The sequence below is a fragment of the Brassica napus genome, chromosome A9 (genome assembly GCF_020379485.1).
Source record: "Brassica napus cultivar Da-Ae chromosome A9, Da-Ae, whole genome shotgun sequence".
In the NCBI taxonomy this organism is placed as follows: Eukaryota; Viridiplantae; Streptophyta; class Magnoliopsida; order Brassicales; family Brassicaceae; genus Brassica; species Brassica napus.
In genome coordinates, this window is record NC_063442.1 from 33615962 (window position 1) to 33635624 (window position 19663).

Below are 19663 nucleotides of genomic sequence, written 5' to 3' on the forward strand. Positions count from 1 at the left end.
TAAGGAGCATGAATACTGGATAATGCACCAATGCATTCAACATTACCCATTCAGCGCGTTCAAGTACCTCGTCCATATGACCTCTTTTCAGACCCTACCTATTTTATAATATTGCAACAAGGCTTCAATATTTCACGCTCACGAGATCTGATATATAGTTTGCCATCAATTTTGTTTGTCAAAGTATGCATGTTTTTATATAATACTTTCTCTCTTAAAATGGAACTTCTCTATCTAAATGGGGCACTGACAGTTGGCTCTACTTCTCTTGAGATTCAGACTTGACCCTTATAGAGTATACATTGACATTAACTAGACAGGATATAGAGGAACTATGAGATCCTCTAGTAGCTTATGTATGTATCTCCACTACAATATCATTCATAATTGGGATAACAATCCACATTCTCATGGTCATTAATCAAAGTAGAGTACATTTCTCTCTTTGACATGGCCGAAAAATAGTCATGGATCTCTTCTTTACTTCTTGATGTTGGGGTTCATCAAGTACATGCATAATTGTAGTTTGATAACTTATCATCGTTACAACTCACTGCAAATTCAGTTCTTCACAACAGAACAAAACACTTTTGAGACTCATTTTCACTATGCTTAACATAAAGTTGTTTTTTGATTTTCTAGTGATCAAAATGTCCTTATTACACAATAATTAGACGATATATTCACTAAGTCATTGTTTTAAGCCATTTCTTATCTTTTTTCACTTAAAAACTTGGAGTGGATTGTCCACCCAACTTAAATATGTAAAGCAGTATAACACTATTACCAAAGTGTATAGTTTATCATGAAGCTCCAGCTCAACATCAAATATGTGAATTGGGCCAACTAAAACAACAAAAGCCCGATAAACTCATGACTAAGTTAAACTTGAGATCGCTTACATTAGCCAAAAGTACAACTTTTTATCCACACAAAATTAGTACAACAAGTACAAATTAGTACAACGAGTACGATGAAAACACATAATCAAATCTAGATTCCAATCATATATGTTTTACTCTAGGTTCATGAACCTTGAGTTGGCATTGACACATTTTCTCTAGAATGTTCTTACCTTTCTTTATATATATCAAATCAAATCTTGCTGAAAAATAAAAGCGCAAATCAAAATCTAGTTTTTTTCCAATCGTTTCTCGCTTCCGTAGAGTTTTTTTTTATGGTATCAAAGTCATGGATTGTTCTTTTGATCCTGTTTTTGCTTAAACAATAAGCATTTCTTAGTAAAAACTTAGATTTTTTTTTTGAAGGATTGTTATTCTCTTGCATTTGTTTCTCTTAACTAATTTAGATTTTTGACAGACCATCAGCTAAAAACAAAATCTGCGCTTTAAAGTATTCAATCTCAATAGTTAATGTTTTTTTTGTTGGTAAGATTTGATCTATGCAAACCACTTCTTGGGTTAAGAAGATCCTCGAATAGTATTGCATTTAACTGAAGGATTTTACTAGCAACAATAATTGATAAAGGTAAGTTTTATTCAATTTTCTCGTATGTTTAAGAGCGTTATAAAAAAAATCTTAATATATTTTTACCTTTTTTTTTGACGTTTTGGCAGTAAAAATTTTTCGAAATTGAGGGGCCATGAATAAGGACATGATCAGTCACCTGCCTGAAGATCTGATTCGTAAAATATTATCCTTTCTTCCCACAAAAACCGCTATAGCCACAAGTCTTTTGTCTAAACAATGGCGGTCTCATTGGATGTCGGCACCAAAACTGAGGTTCGATTCTGAGGATTATGAAAATGAACACGACGAAAATTTTTCAAAGATTGTGTCCGAGTCCTTCCTATCACATAAGGCTCCGGTTCTAGAGAGTTTTCACCTCAGGTTTGGATTAGATAAAGTTGATCCTATAGATGTTGGATTCTGGATTGGAATTGCTTTTGCTAGACAGTTGCGTAAACTGGTACTCGATTTTCTCGAGCTACAAGGGAGCTTCATATTTCCAAGTAGCTTGTGTACTTGTAAAACACTTGAGACTTTGAAGCTCAGGAATCAGATTCTTCTTGATATCTCTTCACCAGCTTCTATGAAGTCTCTTAAAAAGCTGCATCTTAGTTATGTGTTTTACAAAGACGATGAAACTATCAATAACCTTTTATCTGGTTGCCCTAGTCTTGAAGAATTGATTGTGGATCGAAGTGACGAACATACTGTTGAGTTTTTCACTATTAACGTCCCTTCTTTGCTGAGATTAACCATTTATGATGACAATAGTGAAAAAGAGTTTCTCGGATATTTGATAGAGGCTCCTTCTCTGAAATACTTAGAGATTGATGAGTTAAGATGCAAGTTGTTTCTTCTAGAAGCGCCGGAGCTGGTGGAGGCAAACATCTATGGAGTTCCTGCAATAATCAGTAGCGAATTTCATGTATCTCTCACTTCAGTCAAACGTCTTGTCTTGGATGTATCACCCTTGAAGGTAAATTTGTGGTTTATATTTACACTTGATTTTTTTTTTGACAATTTTTTTTTGTTATTATCTCATTGTTTGTTTATATTATTAATTTTTCTTATGGATAGACTATATACCCTCCTATTGGAGATATCTTCAATCAACTGGTGTATCTAGAGATGTATACACGTGAAGCATTGTGGTGGGATCTACTTCGTAGGATGCTCGAACATTCTCCTAAACTACAAGTCTTGAAGCTCGTTGATGTAAGACATTTTATTGTTTATTAGTCATCTAGCTATTTTTGATGGTATAGTATTGAAGTACATTGAATCTCCTCCTTGTTTCATTGGTCGCAGGAATATAGGATTAATCCTGACTATCGTGTGTGCGGCAGGGAATGGAAAAAGCCAAAGTATGTACCTAAATGTTTGTTGTCACATCTCGAGACATTTGTGTGGACAAGATATGATGCGAGAAGAGAAAATGAAGAAGAAGTGGCTACGTATATCCTAAAGAACGCAAAACAGTTGAAGAGTGCAAATTTCTCCGCAAATCCCATTAAACCGAAAGAGCTGAAGAAGTTGGCTGAGAGACGTGAGATGTTCAGAAAATTGGATGGTGTGGTCAAGGCTTCAACTTCGTGCCACCTTGTGTTCAAATAGGGATGATTTTATTATGTAGTAGACTCTACTTAGGTAGAGGACGAAGCCGCTACAATCCTTTACTAATTATTAGTGATTTCATCAACTCTCCAAAACAAAAATTCAGTTTTAAGCATTATGTTTCTATCTTTTTTCTCCAATGATTTGTGTATGACAAAGGCTTACTTTAGTAGTCGGTATGAGTGAATAATCGGCATTGCTGTTGTGCGCAAGGTTATTTCAGAAGATGAAATTAATGAAGATGGTTTCTTTTTCTATGTATCAAGATTCTAGGTTCGGATGACCGTACATGGGTTTAATGCTTTCAAAGCAAAGGTTATTTTTCGAAACAAATTAAATTTATTAAATTTATATATATACTAGGAGAGATCCGCGCTTCGCGCGGAGTTTTTGAATTTGTATATGTATATTATATATGAGATGTGTTTGGAGTTGAATAGTATAAAGGAGGTTAAGGCCGGTCCTTATATTCCGACTAACGTATCCCATATTACACTATTGAACGTTGTAGAGCTTCGATATTTTGTATGAGTTTTCCACAATGGAATTACCGACATAGCTACTTGATTTGTTGTTCATGTGATGCCGGATATTGAGGGGCCCATCATTTTGTCGTTAACGCTATACGAAATGGTTTAGCATTTGTTTGGGCCTTTGTTTTGATAGCAGAAGAACGTGGCCTTTAAGGTATTTTAAAAATGGCTGTGAGAATGTGTATTTGGTTGTTCTTGATGCTATCACACGTAGAAAATTGTGAAGATTTTTATTCATGTGTCAGACTGGATTAATAATCGAATGTATGTTACACGGGGAAGGAGAGAATGTTGATTTGGAATAAACAATGTTCATATACTGGTCATACAAATCTATTTATGAAATAGTTTAAAACGGGATGAGATCACCAACGTACTGTTCGGGAATGTACTTTTTGCTAGTGGAGTAAAACTGATGAATGAAATAATTACTTAGATAGCTATTGCTTCCTAAACCAACATCGTAAATCAGCTTCAATATCTCCAAGGAGTTCCACTTGTGCCACTGTGTTCTAGTATTTATGGATTTGTCCACTAAAGGTTATCCTTAGTTCCTTCATTCTCAAAAGCAAAACAAAGGAAATTCTAGTTTTCTGCCTTATATTGAAACAAAGAGAGAAAGACGGGTCATGGTTACCAATTGTTGAACATTTTCTTCTCTAATTTCAGCAGGTAGCTGCATATGCGAAACATATATGCAACATGTTTTGGTATAAAAGTTAACTACAATTCATGAACCAGGCTTAAACCATTAACAAAAATTCATACTCTTCCTGGTTTGAAATCAGCAATAAAGAAGGTTAGTTTCTTTAGCTGCTATGCAGGTGAATTCATTACCTCAAACTGCTCATGGAGATATTTATGAACTTTCATTTGCAACCTTTGAACTTGTGTGATCTCAATGCTCCTGGTGATGAGAGAGTCAAAAATTAAACATATAAGTAATTCTATAACAATCAACATTCTGAACAGATATAAAAACATATTTCAGGTTTGTTATGCAATCGTAAAATTGAAAGAGGCAAGAGATGAATCTCAACATTCACAAACCAATACAGGAAATAGAAGAGGAAAAGATCATTAAAATAAAATTGAGCGTTGGGGAAAAACCTTAGTGGCATAGATTTTGATCCCAATGCTTTTGAACACCTTTTTAAGGCATTGATCTCAGCAAGATCACCAGCAAGAGTGGAAGTTGCATGCGCATAAATGTAGTTTACCTGAAAAAAACATTCAGACAAATAAATGGAAACCTTTTTTACAAAATTTCAGAAGCCTGAAAGTTAGTTTTTGTTATGTCCTTGGGTGACACACCAGCATCTTCTAGGCAGCTCTCAATGCATGAAGAGACACCAAGCCCATCACCTATTGGATCAGTAATATGAGGAGCATCACAGTTAACAGCACCTCCAAGATACTCTGCTACTAATGGAGCATCACGTTTCATTGCATGTTCCAAGCTTCCATCACCTATTAGACCATATAACAAATTAGCACAGAAATGGACACAAAATTCAAAATCTATATATATAAAGTAATAGGACTCACCAGGTAACTGACTATTAGTATTTGCCAAAGACATTAAGGCTGCATAACGTAAAGAGCTCCAACGGAATTGAAGCACGTGATTCGGTCCTCTCAACACACTTAGTATAGTTTGTGAAGTGTATCGATTCTTTTGAATCTGAGAACTTCAATTCCGTGTTGCTACTTACAACATCAATCCGCTAATCTCATAAGTTGCACCTTCTCTCAGCAGATGTCGGAAAGAGAGAAGCCAATGTTCACTGATAGACCCTTGGATAAGGGTTTCCTGGGAAGAGGCAAACAAAATTAGATGTCTTCAAGTCTATGAGAAGCTGTCAGGTTCAGAGACAAACCTTTTCATCAAGAAGGAGCATGTCGACACCTATCATCAAGAAGGAGCATGTCGACCCCTTTTCGGTACGATACCATTGTTGCAGGTTTTGTAGTAAGAAAGAGATTAGATTCTGTTGAAGAAGCTGGATTTGGAGATTTCTTAGACGGTTATTATATAATGTTTTTTCAGGAATTTCATCGAAACTTTAGGGAAGGAAGCTATTGAATTCATCGCTGCGGGAGAGATTGAAGGATTGATTTAATAGTTAGAAGTATAGACACCATCTCATCGTCTAGTCTAAGCGTTACAGAAACCTGAAGCTGTTGTCTGAGGGTTGCAGGGAATCTCAACAGGAATAGTGGAAACACATAGCGGAAACGCAGGTGGAGAGAAGACTGCTTGCGCTTCGTAAATATTGTGTTTGTTTGGGTTTTGAAAACATTAGACTACTAACTCTTTCATTGTCGTCGTAGGCCCATTCCGAGGAGTTTAAGGTGAGCGTTGACGTGGTGCAATTTGCCTCTCCTTCCATAGTGACGTGGCACAAGAAAGGAGAAGAGACCAAAGCCTACTTTATTTATAAAAACTAGGGATTAGTCCGCTCTACGGACGGGTGAGTTATAATAAAATTATTTTATATTAAAATATATTTTAATTTTATAAAATATTTGAAAATTATTTTAAATTTAATTTTAATAAATTAAAAATGAGGTTTTTACTGTAGATTAGTTTGTGATGTTTTTTTTTCTTGTTGTTATTTTGCTATGATGACTTAATCTATTTTATTTTAACAGTATTGTCCTATGGTTTTTGATTTATTGTTATGTGCATGTGAATTTTTCCGATGGTGCTAAATTGTTTAATATTATGGATTATACTTGCATGTTGACTATTATTGTCATGCAAATCAGTAAGTGGATGTCGGTAATATGTTAAAAGGTATTGAATCCCTTAAAAAAAATATTATTTTAAAATGGAGAGAGTGAAGCTAATATTTGCCCAATAAAAAACATATAATCTGTAAATTTTAATAGAACACAATTTCTCATTCATCTGTAATAGTAATATAAATAGGGTCGGGTTGGAGCTCATTGTTTTAAACATTTGAATGGAACCCAACATATAAAGGGCTCCCAATTGTTTTTAAAAAAATATTTCTATATATTAATCCATATATAAAATACATAAAAAGGTTTTTTATAAGGTAAATAAATTTTTCATAAAATGAAATAAAGATTTTTTTTATTATTCATTTAGATAATTATTTTTGTATAATTTTCATATAGCTTAGAATATTATAATAAACTTTTTAAAAAAAAATTGGAATGCGACATCGTTTACACAGGTTCGGTTTTGAATTGTCGATTTCATTGTTTTCAGTGTTCCAAAGTAAACACGGACGTTGTTCGACACATATATCATAGAGGGATGTTTTGATGTGTTATTCTAGCTATTGTATCGGACCTTGGTATGTTTTAATTATTGTTGCTTTGCAATTGCCGCTATTCTAGTTTGTCTACGTTCATAACATCAAAATGCCATAGAGGTAAAAGGCATTTATATATGATTCTTTAGAAACCAAGTGAATAGACGAAATCAGTGTTGTTTGATGAAAATATTCTTGTATGTTCTTGACATTGTAAGTTTATGTGTTACCGGCGTTAAGGAATCTAATCACTATTAGATCCATGTATCTGGTTAGTGAGTTGAGAGGATGATCCGAAAAACTGAGAATTTTCATATTTTTGTAGACCAGATTGTCTTACGCGGCCTTAGCTAACACAAATCGAATGATATTTTGGATGGTGGCCCCTGATGTTTAACATGCTCGTGAAATGATTTCAGTATGAATATCTTGTAGCTTTTAAGACTTAAAAGAGGGGATATTTTTCGAGTCATTTTTTGTATTATTTTCAAGTGATGTGATTGTGGTTACTGATGGATGGATGGGTTGGATCTTTAAACATTGCAGAGTATAGTAGTATCATTTAGGCGATTGCTTGTAGTTTTTCGAAAAATTATTCCGATTGTCGTTATCATTGTTCTTTTTTTTCTTGTCCATTCCATTCACTCTTCACCACCAAGTCTAAGAGTAGTAGCGTCTTGTATGGTGTATACAAAAATCAGAGCATTCGTTTTTTTCTCTTAATTTGATTCTTCCTCGGGCTTACTTGCTAATCTCCCACAGCCTTGTAGTATCTTACCATGATAATTTTTTTCTCTATTAGAAAACTATAAACAACACAAAGATCAATTAAAAGATCAACTTCAAAGAGATTACGAGCTCTAGAAGGAGAAGGCTATTGATAGTTGTTCACCTCCTTTAGTAGCAAGTGTGTCCTTCATTTATGTCGCTTATATTGATACGTCCCATGTAATCTGCAGCATCAGGGACCATCATACTGAAGAGGTCGTGGGTTCTGCACATGAATAACAAAGTGGCTAATGTGCACCTGAAGAGGTCGTGGGTTTCTCTGTGTTCTGTCTGAAAGCCTGTTACAAACTATTTAAACATTACTAACAACTGAGAAAGATAAAAAGCAACATTATTAAGCATGCATCTTTTTGATGTTTTTGTAAACAAAACAGAAGCTGCTTACTCGGATGAATTGTACGTCTGCCAATTTTAGTAGGTACAGCACCAGATTTCCACTTGTTTACATGACTTTTAGAGTTGGTCATTGTTTCCATGTCACCATTTAAACCTGCAGCGAGGATGTGGAATTAGTGTTGTGGTCAGAGTGGCAGTGACTTACATATGCATAATAACAATTGAATTTCAGTGTGAGAGATCCGCAAGCTTGGTAACCAAGGAAGTGACATATAGCATTGAAATTATTGCCCTTGCACGTGCCTTCTGTCTCTCAAGTTTCAAAGATTTCATTTATTAGGCAAGAGTGTGTGTAGATTATGCAAACAATCTTGAGTATTCGGATATCAGTATTGGAAATGAACATAAATCATTTAGAAAACATGGAGACTTACCAAGCGCTTGTTCATTTCAGTAAGTAATATAGGTCAAAAGCTTTCCCGTCTGAATCTAGAGAAGGAAGGAAAAAAACATCTAAGACTCCAAATTTCTTTTTGCAACATATTATCTCCAACATTTATTTGTTTCTTCTTCTTATTCTTTTTCTTACCTGGGATAGCTAAGCGGAATCATCAGAGTCAGGATGGAGAAGCAGCTGGAACCACAAAAATAAATATCTTGTAAGATTCCATACTTATTTGCTTTGGTGTAAAACTAAGAGAAGTCTCATGTCAAGAATTCAAACCTGTTTGTGAATGGAGGAAGAAATTCAATAAAGCAGATACCAAAGTGAGAACTGAGTAGAAATCTTAACAGCAGCTACACCGTGCCTAAGTAGCCCTTGAATTTCCTGCATAACAAAAAGATAGCATAGACATGAGATATAATACTAAAACGAACATCTTATTATTCGAGAAAGACGAAAGATAGCTAACAGTTGTAAATACATATGTTTACAATATCAAATCATTACCTTTAAGATAGCGTATAATTCTCCATATTGTTTCTTGTCTGCTGCCAATAAAAAGTATACATGACTACATAACCTTTCATATAAGTTTTCGTTAATAAGAGCTTGTCCTGCGTCACATATCTGGTTACTACCTTCTCCTAGTATCACCTGAGAGAACACATCACATGCAAATCAAGTAAGTTTATTGGCTGCTTCAATCATGCGATGATTCTCCTACATAACTCAGCTAAAGTTTCACTGATTCTGGGCTGTGGATCGATTGATGAATTCAAAATCAGAGACAACCAAAGAACTGGTTATGAGAGAAAAAAAAAGATCTTACCGATGACTTCAGGCTTGCCTTCCATACCTAAGCTCAGATTTCCAAAGCTACGTTCTCTTTGACATACTGACTCACGCAACTACACATCAGCCTTCTCAATCCTCAATTTGCTGTTTGCTGCTTAGGCTTCTGAGATCATAAACGAAGCAAAGACCCGAGGTATATTTAATCAACGTGAGATTGTAGAAGATAGACGAAGAAGAAAGAGTAACTGATGTTCTGATGCAATCATGACGAGCTGATTTAAAGGTAAAACGTAACCGTGAGCTGAAAGGTGATTAAAGGCCAGAAGAATAGAAAACCTAATTTATATGGGGTTAAGATTATGCATAAAGCCCAAGCAAAATGTAGCAAAACACAAACCAAAATTAAAATACAATCGTAGAGCCCATCACGTAAAAACAACACAAACCGGAGAGAGCAATTTCTTTGTTTTTTAGATGCCACGTGGTGTCTAAACCCCCTACCTCTTTGCTGAGCTGGATAGCCTAAGGAGAGTTGTCTCTCTCCTTTATATATAGAGATAGATAGATGTGTTATCTAAGGTGTTGTTATTTTCTTTTTTAGCAATTCAATTATCTATTTTAATCGAATTTAAATCTAAACGCAATTTACTGTGATTCGAATGATGATTTGAGGTTCTATTATAAAATCTTATGTTCTTAAATGAATGATTTAAAATCTAACTTTACTCAACTTTCAATATATATATATTTTTTAAATTATATTTTAAATTGATTTCAGATCATCTCTTAGTGTCACGAATAAATGATTAAATTCAAAATCTAAGACACATTATATATATTTTAGAATTTATTAACATAGCCTTTTTTAAAAATTTAAAATTTTGATAGATTAAAACATGGATAAATGATTTTAAATCACTGGTTAAACAACACCCCTTACATTTAAATAAATATTTTTTTCCAAAAATAAAAATAAATGAATAACCGTTCACACTTAAATCGGCGACTGATCCATGCAAGTAATATGGACAATTATTAGCAATGATTTTGTATTAATAATATTGATCTTTTATACTATAAAACACAAGTTAATTGACAATTGTGCGGATGACATGTGTCTTTTTTTTTAAACATATTGTTTTATATATAATACTTTTTCAAACGTAATTTTGAAATAAATTGAATATAACTTCTTTTCTAATTCCAATATCTCCACTGCTAAATCTATTACCCACCATTTTTGTAGTTGTTTCAGGTTTCCACTATATAATAAGTAACTACAATTTCTCACACTTAGTAAATTTTTATACTATACTCCCTCCGTTCCTGAAAGATAAATTTTTTAGTGTTTTCACACATATTAAGAAAATGCATTAAATCACTATAGTAAATTTATCGTTTTCTGTATTTTTTAATTTTCAACAACTTTTAACCAATAGTAATCTAATAAAACCAATTTTTTTTAAAAAAAAAGTTTGCAATTTTCTCATAGAAAACATAAAATATACATCTTTTTGAAACAAAATATTTTTCCAAAACATGAATCTTTTAGAAATAGAGGGAGTAAAACACAAGTCAATTGGCAATTGTGTGGATAACATGTGTCTTTAAGAAAAAAAATATCATTGTTAGATAATATGATTTTTGTTATTTAAAAAAATGCTTTATAATTTTAAAAGTTAACATCGATAAATATTTAAATATTTAGCATATAGAGGTATAGTATTACAACATTAAATTATATCTATTTAATTTATACTATTTACAAATCTAATGGATCATCTATTGTTTAAATCCAATTATTGATAGCCCAAAAATTTTTTGTGGTAGGCCCAAAATTTAAATGATAAGATTATATATTAAATATAATATGGCTTTCTAAAAATAAATCCATTTTAAAAAAAAATCACACATGAATCAAGGCTGTGACTTCTGTTTTAATATATAAGATACATCATTTTACTATATACTGAAATTCATTCTTATAATTGTGAAAAATAATAACATTATACTACTAAATGTGTTTCCAAACAACATAATAACTAATCTTGTATCCAAACAATATAAACCATTAAGTCCTACCTTATTAATAACAATTTATTTATCTTTTTAAAAATTATTTGATTTAAAACCACTCAAATATTTTATAAAAAGTTGAAAATAAGTATACTTATTTTTGCAGATTTAGCTAATACAAAATAATTAAATATAAAATTCATTAAATATTTTTTGTCAACAATTAATTAAATATTTAAAGGTTATTTTATTTGTGTTTTAATAAATAAAAATGGCATTGCTTTAAACTTAATAAATTGTAAATTATTATTCTTAATTTTTTAATTTTTAAGAACATACAATTATATATGAGAAGTTATGCTTGTTTTAAGTAGACATTAAATAATTTTATACAAATAAAATGTTAAAGTTGATAAATTAATATCAAATAAGTTTTATAATTAAAAATTTATCAAATAGATATATAGCACAAATTTAATCAAACAAATTACATATATTATATTAAAACTTCGTAATGAAACGAGTTGAAATAATTAAAAAAGATTAAGTAATATTTTAGATAATTTTTCCATTTAATATAAATACAAAATAATATAATTATATAGTTTAAAATTTACTAAAATAAAAATGTTAAAACATTACTTATCAATAAATATTAAAATCTATTGATATTGTAAATTATATTTTATTAAAAAATATATTTGCTCTTAAAGCGCGGGTCGTAGTATAGTTTTCTCTTTATGCAAGGAATGAGGCTTTGGAGTTATATAGCAAATCATCTTAATTGGTCTTGGGTTATTTTGTCTTCACACAATTTCATGATGTACTTGCTTATCTTCTAAGTATCTATCACATGACCTTAGTAAAATTGTCATAACTTTTTAATCATTTGAAGGTTATAATTAAAGTAGTTCAACAGTGGCCTGGACATATGGTTTTAAATCTGCCAAGAATATATTTTTGCTTGTTCTTTGTACTTTTTCCCAACTTACCTCAAAAGACTCAAGACCACAAAATTCTTAAAAAATATTAAAATCTATTAAAAACAGTATTAAAACACCTGTAGAAACATATCAAACAAGGGTCAAAAGATATTAGGTTATATCACTTTCGTTGTTTGTGGGGAGAGGTTAGAGAGTGGGGAAGCCAAGCTATGCCGAAGATGGTGCACACGGAGTTTGTCTAACTCTTCCCGCTAATTCAGGAATGTGACTTTCGTCAAAATGAAAGTCGGAAAACTGATATGAATATGTCTAAAGTTACCAATTGAGAGAGCTTATTATACTTGTCGACTCTTACCCAATATGTATATCCCACACACATGGACAAAGGATACACTTTGCAAAATGTAAGAACTATGTCAAAAACTATAACACACATTGACTTGGGATATCTTTGTTGAATTATACTGTTATATTTTTGTTACAGAAAAAAAGATACAGTAAATATTTACTGAATAAAAATATAAAATATAGATTTAAAACTTATGCAGTGAAAAAAAAATTCGTTTTCAAGATTTGTTGCAACTACTGAATATCCAGCCAAAGTTTATGCAGAATCTCACTACGGGATTACGATAAATGTTTGGATCAGCAATCTCATGCCCATCCTTCTTTGGATCACACATTATCTTGCAAGGTGTGTAACATTTGGCTGGAGTCGCTTTCCCTGATCCTCGCATGCATTGATTTATGATACAATTTTTAATACATGCCTTCAGCTTGATAGAATCAGATACTTGTGCTGAAAACAAAATTATAAGTAAATTTACAATAATGAAAGCATGGTAAATTTTCTTTGACACTTGAACTGCCATAATGTAAGTACTATAACAACACAAAATTTGAACTGTATCTTTTTTTTTGTCTGTTTATTGTAGTGTGAAACGAGAGATTTTGTGAGAATGTTGGATTGGTCAAGATGATTCTTATAGTAGAAGTAGTTTTACCTGTTTTGGGGAATTTGTTAGAAAGTCACATTGTTAATTTCTTAATTAAGTAAATATATCAATTGATTTTTGTTAACTGGGGTGTATTATATGTTTAGTCATCAAAACAACTATCTTCTTTCATTAAAATAACTAATTTTTCATATTGTCAATGTCAATCTTAGCTTACACCAGATATTGAATTCCCCTTTTGTTTTTACAATTTGTAGATACGTCTTGTTTTGAGAATCTATTTTAAACACATAATACTAAATTTTTAACTCGCACTACGCACAAGTTTATATTAATAATTTAGTTTAATATTAGTAATAAAATTAAAATTTACTAAAAATAGTGTAATTGCATGACTTATATTTTTATAAAATATATATAAAATATTTTGTGTCATTGTTTCCTACTTATGGCTTATTCTTTATATTGAGTCACCTCATTCTTTGATTTTCCACGAATTTACAAAAAAAAAAAAAAATTAAAAAGTGAGTGGGAGGAGTAAGCCTCTTGTGTAAAACACATTATTAAGAAAAAGTTTATATGTGAGTTTTAAATTTTTCTTTATCAATCAACAAAAATAACAAATTTATTTTGATATTAAAAATCAAAATTTTAATCAATATTATTATCTTACGTTTTGACACAAATTCTTTTAGTCAGTTACGTTACAACTTTCATAAAAACTAATCAAATATGGTATGATAAACAAATATAATATGAGTGTAGTCTACAAAAAAGGTCATTTAAGCAAATTACATGATGAATTCTCTTAAATCTTTAATATGGTTCACAAATAGAGTTATAGATTTGATGCAATTTAAAAAAATTAAAATGATCTCAAATGAGCTAACGAGTTATATAAAATAAAGATATTTAGAGAAGAATATTTATAATATAGATAAAATAAAGATATAAAGAGGTATGTCTATACGTTAGTTAACATTTCTAATAATATATATAAATAACACAAAAAAGTTTAAAAGATAACATAAAAGAATGGTAAACAAATAATGAATATGCATTTATCAGTATGATACTATACTATCTAAATATGATTTTTTTTTTGGGTAAGAGCTATCTAAATATGATTATTAACAAACTAAGAACAATAAAATTTTAAAACTTCTAACTAGATTTTGACCCGCGCTTAAAAGCACGGAATTAATATTCGGTTGAAAATTTTATTTATGTAATAAAAATAATTTTTTTTATACTTTATATATTTTTATACTTTTTATATAATATACGTTAAATTTATTTATATGATTTTATATGATTTATTTTTGTTATTTTAAATTAGACTAAAAATTTTGAAGATTTCATATAATTTTGACCGGCACGTTTATGTATTTAACCCATTTGTTTAACTTATTTTACCTTGTTTTTATTTTTAATAGTATAATTTAAAACAAACTATTATACATTTAAACCCGTTTTGTATTGATAGTTTTTTATGTTTTAAACATTTTTCTATAATTTATGTTAAATGTATTTATATGATTTAATTTTGGTATTAATTTGTTAAGTTGTCGATTTTATAGAGATTAGTAGATTGTTTGTTAAGATATTTATATTTTGGAATATTTATGAAATATATATAAGGTTATTGTTTTCCTATTGATGTTTTTTGTTTTCAAAACTTTTAAACAATACCTATCAACTTTTATATATATATTTTTTAAAAATATATATACTGTAATTTAGAATCAGCATATTCTCGTATTTAAAATATTAAATGAAAGCTTTGAATGACAAAAATTAACTATTATATAATCTATCAAAAGAATCCATGCATATATTTTCATATGGTGAGCGATTTTCAAAAAATATAAAGAAATTATTGTTTATATAGGTTAAAAATATAGTGTAAGATTGACTTTTAAAATTCACTAATATATACATATAACTTCTTGAAGGGCCAATGTTTTACGACATGTAAACTCAACAAAGCAACAACGTATTTAACATTAATAATGATTGTGTATTTACCAACGTAATAAGTCTACTACATATAAACGGATATGGAGATGATAAACGTGTGTGGGTTGATCCCGCATTTGAGGTTTAAATGATATAATTGTGGAAAAAATAAATAAGGTAAATATTATATAAGAAATTTAAATTTCTAATGAATAGGTCCAACAACCTTGCATAAGTAGATTTTTTAGGACTCTTTCCCTTTTAATAGTATTGATATTTAGAAAATGAATCACGAGATACAATTATATTTAGTTAATTAAAAAGATACATTGTAAATCTTGACTCAATTACTCAGATATATATAGTATATCTGTTTTGAATTCACTATCATAATTATTATATTTTGTTTATTTTTCTTACTTTAGTGATGCATTATTCTTATTCAACCTCTACCATAAATACAAGTAACAAATTCTTTGAAAATTTTGACTAAACTTTTATGAGTTTATTTAAATTTTTATCAAACATTATATAACTACTAATTAATGACTTTTTGCAGTTAAACTATTTTTTTTTGGGAATTGTTTGAGAATATTTATAAAGTTGACAAGCTATCCCAACTAACCTCAAACAACTCAAAACTCCACAAAATTCTTAAACAATTGAAATCAGCACAATAGTAACACAACTAGTCTCTCTATCTTTGACACATCAGCTTTTAATTAATTTCATTGTGGAACTGCCATATCAATTAATTGTACACGTCAGTTCTCAAGTTTCTCTCACAACTTCATTTCTTTGATACAAACCTTTTCGGATCTCTTATATTTATTTCATTATATTCAAGAATCGCTGCGTCTTCACCCATCTATATACATCGTTAAATTGATGAAATCAAACAATATGAAAACAGTTCCTCTCTATAAATTGAACTGTTGTTGCTTATGGTTTGGATATAGTGCAAAGTCGTCAAACACTGGAGAGAGAGCGGTTCGCATGAGGAAGGTTGCGCTGGTCAGGATGAGGATCTAACCAATGAGAGGTTCATGTGGTGATCCCGTTTAGATCTAAGGCATGCATGAGAGATTAAGCGGTGGTTCCGGCGAGAACGTAGCGAGTGATCATATTGGGAATTTGGTAAGTGACCTAAGAGAAAATCAACCAAAGTGGTGGTCCGACAAGAGAAACGAAACCTTGACCGATATAAGCGGTGGTTATTTGAGATATATGCAAGTCTCGGCGTTTGATGGCGGTGAGGATTGGTCCAATTACAGCCGTGAGATCTTGACGACGAGGTGAAGATTTGGTGAACCCGGCGGCTGACATAGATGGCGTCTCTTTGTCACTATTATGTTTCAACGTCGTTGGTTTGTATCCTTTTATTTTGTCCAGTTTCGGTTCTGTAATCCGGTTCTCAAATCTAATACTATAAAGTAAAACTTTACTCTTTTCTTTTTAGAGAGACACATCATCAAATAGGTCTCTGAGAATGTGACACCTGTCCTCCTTAGCCAAACCTCTGCGGCGATTTGTCCGTGTAATCGGCTGAGTACACGCACATCGGTGACAGAGCGCGGTGATATGTCTCTGATCGGAAGCAAAACACGGCAAGACGAGTTCATGTCGAATTGACCCCGGAACTATATTAAATCGGTGTGTTTTTACGATTATATATAAAATCGTTTTTTTTCTTAAACCATGAAAAACGAAAGCTGAAACCGATATTTATTCAAATCCAATCTATTTATGATACATCTTTGATTTTGTTGATTAAAGATCAAAAAACTCAAACAAAAAGATGAAAAAAACTGAGTGGCTGCGTTATAGGGTTACATGAAGGTATATGAAAAAGATGAATTTGCAAAGACCGTATTATCTTTCACTTTAATGAAAAAAAGAATGACTTTAAAAACCATTTGAACTCATGACCCTTTGATCTCCCAGAAACCAAGCAGTGCCACTGAACCAACACGATAACTTTGGACTAGTTGAACGATATACATAATATAATAGTTTATGGTATAAAATCAAGGTAGACGTCTGTAACATAAACATGTATTATCTTGTATTATAAGTACAAATAGAGTATTATATGTATAAATAAAGTATTATACATATAAAATACAGAAAAAAATTTCTCGTATACTTTCTGATTTATTTCCGCTTTTCTAATAAATCGCTAGGCCCAAATGCGCCGCACGCGTAGCGCCTAGCGAGTTTCCGAACAAGGAGCCAAACTAACCGTTTCAATTAATAATTTAGTGGGCCTTATTCTATGATTTAGTCCAAAACAATGAGTTTAGCCGCAAGAGGATTAGGGTTTCGCGTTCTTAGCAAAGAGTTTCTTCTCTGATTCATCGATAGAGTTTCGATGTTGTCAATCCACATTTTGATATTGTTATGTATTCTCTTTGTGTAAACGAAACGTCTCCCCTAAATAATTCATCCTCTTTACTTCATCACCCCGTAAAGAAGTTGATAGCACAATCTGTTATTTAATGATAGCAAAGAAGTTGTAGGTTCAGCTGTAGGTTCATCTCTATCGTTTCTGTTTTCCATTAACATATCCTTCTCTGATTCAGAGTGGGCATGGGACACCCATGACAGGTGAGATTATAAGTTCTTTTGGTCGGATCAGCTGCAATCGTAATCTCTCTCTTTTGATCTTTTGTTGGTTGTGGTTAGTCTAATGATGTTTCAGGGTTGCTACACGAGATGCTTGGATCTACCAAAACAAAGAGATTCAAAAGCTTGGAAGGTGCTTTCACAATATCTACGGACAGAGGAAAATTTTGCTTTCTCAAACGAAAGCACTTGCAAACCAATAATGGTTTGAAGCAACTTATTATAAATACTGACATCTGATGCATTCTCTTCTGTTGTTTAGTACAGACTATTACATCAGATGATAAGAGTAAAAACAGCTCATGTGAGAACTGATACAGAGAGAAATGTCTCACTAATGCATCTATGGAGGCTCTCCTTCTCCACATCTTAACCTTGGCGACTGGTAACATTTATCAGCTCCTGCTAATATATTTGTATTGGAGTATGTTACTATCAATCTTCTTCCCAAGAATGTCTCTTAAGATTATTTAGGTTTATGAATGCTTTTCCATATTTAGAGTGAAAGCTACAAGCACACAATATGAATTTTTTTAAAGATGACACGTATTAGATGACATACATTTAGATGACTATTAAACTCCATTATAGTTTTACAACACATTGTAACAGTTTTAGTGTCACTTTAAGTATTATAGCAAATGTTATTTTGAATCTCCTATGATCCGGTCGGGAGAGGTCATGTTAAATCCTCGCATTTTCCCTTGGTTTCAGGACATAACTAATGATATATTTTCAAGATTACTATGGTTGGAGTCTTGGAGTATTGAACATGTTATTCCAAGGAGGAATATACAGAGTGTTACATGCGAGAATAGGCATCACTCCTACATTGCTATGGCTGGTCCAGCCTGGTTGCAGTCGGTGCTTGCTCAAGAAAGCGGAAATGCTTGATACAAGAGCACAGTAGTTTTAATCAGTGTCTTTTTATACTGACGGGTCCATCCCGTTAGTTCTCATGTTTTGTCTTTTTGGCTGATTCAGTTACTCTATAGCAAACTCTGTTTTGGTCTTTGGAATTATTGAAAGTGTTAAAAAGCAAATGTTACTTGAAAACACAGGTGGTGACTACTTTAGAATTTTTTATCACGCTGTCATAATTTAAAAATGTGATTTCGCCAATTTTTCAATCACAATATCATTCAAAAGTGTATCTATTTGGAAACTAGAACTGAACCTACAATTTTTTATTGTTTACTAGACTGTCCTATTCAGGCGTGATCTTCATAGGACGGCTCAAATGATGCAGTTAGACGTAGATCCTCATAAGGCAGGTAGTATTGTCGGTTATCGAATCGTTTTTGTAATCTTTCTCATAATTGTAATATCTAAATAAATCCCCGACAAAAAAAAAAGACTGTCCTATTCAAATTTTTAAAACTATATTTATCAGAATTAGGAAATTGTTTTTTTACATAAAATAGAATAAGAATATATATGTATTTGTTAGATTGTACAATGTTTTTAATAGAAATAAAAAATATGAACATAATGTTTTTGGATCACATTGTTGGATTGAATATATTCAAAACAATTAAACAGATGCATTAATACTTAATACTGTAAAACAAAATAATATTTTTCTTTGTCTGCCAAAAAATAATATTTAATAATAAAATTAAATAAATTGAGCATAAATATTGAGAATATTTAGATTCTCTTTTTACACTTAGATTTAATCCAGAATTATATTTTAACAATCATTAGATTGTAATTTTTTTTTCTGTTTATAGTTTACAAATAATATAGTAAACATTAAAAAATTTCATAGAAGTTTTAGTGTATCTAACTTATACAACAATTTTAAAAGTTGTTTTATTAAATTTTTATGATTTTTTTGGATAAGAAATTAAATTTAGTTTTACTTAAAATAATAAGTATTTATATAAGTTTT

The 19663-nt window shown here is 31.1% G+C and overlaps 1 protein-coding gene and 2 long non-coding RNA genes across 8 annotated transcripts; 2 read left to right on the forward strand and 1 right to left on the reverse strand.

Annotated features, from left to right (window-relative positions):
* The first annotated feature begins 325 nt into the window (after positions 1 to 325).
* LOC106364916 (F-box/FBD/LRR-repeat protein At4g00160-like) lies at positions 326 to 3185 on the forward strand. The gene is made up of 4 exons (XM_013804396.3): positions 326 to 1488; positions 1578 to 2446; positions 2548 to 2685; positions 2779 to 3185. The coding sequence occupies exons 2-4, from the start codon at positions 1604 to 1606 to the stop codon at positions 3082 to 3084; spliced, it is 1287 nt and encodes a 428-aa protein (XP_013659850.2). The 5' UTR covers positions 326 to 1488; positions 1578 to 1603; the 3' UTR covers positions 3085 to 3185.
* Positions 3186 to 7505: 4320 nt separating this feature from the next.
* Positions 7506 to 10013, reverse strand: LOC106364914. 5 transcript variants are annotated; one of them, XR_007316536.1, is made up of 8 exons: positions 9304 to 10005; positions 8982 to 9128; positions 8754 to 8858; positions 8619 to 8663; positions 8464 to 8518; positions 8079 to 8183; positions 7797 to 7971; positions 7506 to 7710 (listed from the first exon to the last, which is right to left on the reverse strand). It is a non-coding gene; the product is annotated as an uncharacterized LOC106364914 (long non-coding RNA). The 5 variants fall into 5 exon arrangements; XR_002654267.2 differs by having other exon boundaries at positions 7506 to 7981; positions 8079 to 8335; positions 9304 to 10013; XR_002654268.2 differs by having other exon boundaries at positions 7506 to 7971; positions 8079 to 8335; positions 9304 to 10011.
* Positions 10014 to 14731: 4718 nt separating this feature from the next.
* Positions 14732 to 18853, forward strand: LOC106364913. 2 transcript variants are annotated; one of them, XR_002653947.2, is made up of 3 exons: positions 16391 to 17751; positions 17830 to 18154; positions 18484 to 18853. It is a non-coding gene; the product is annotated as an uncharacterized LOC106364913 (long non-coding RNA). The 2 variants fall into 2 exon arrangements; XR_002653946.2 differs by having other exon boundaries at positions 14732 to 18154.
* Positions 18854 to 19663: the final 810 nt, after the last annotated feature.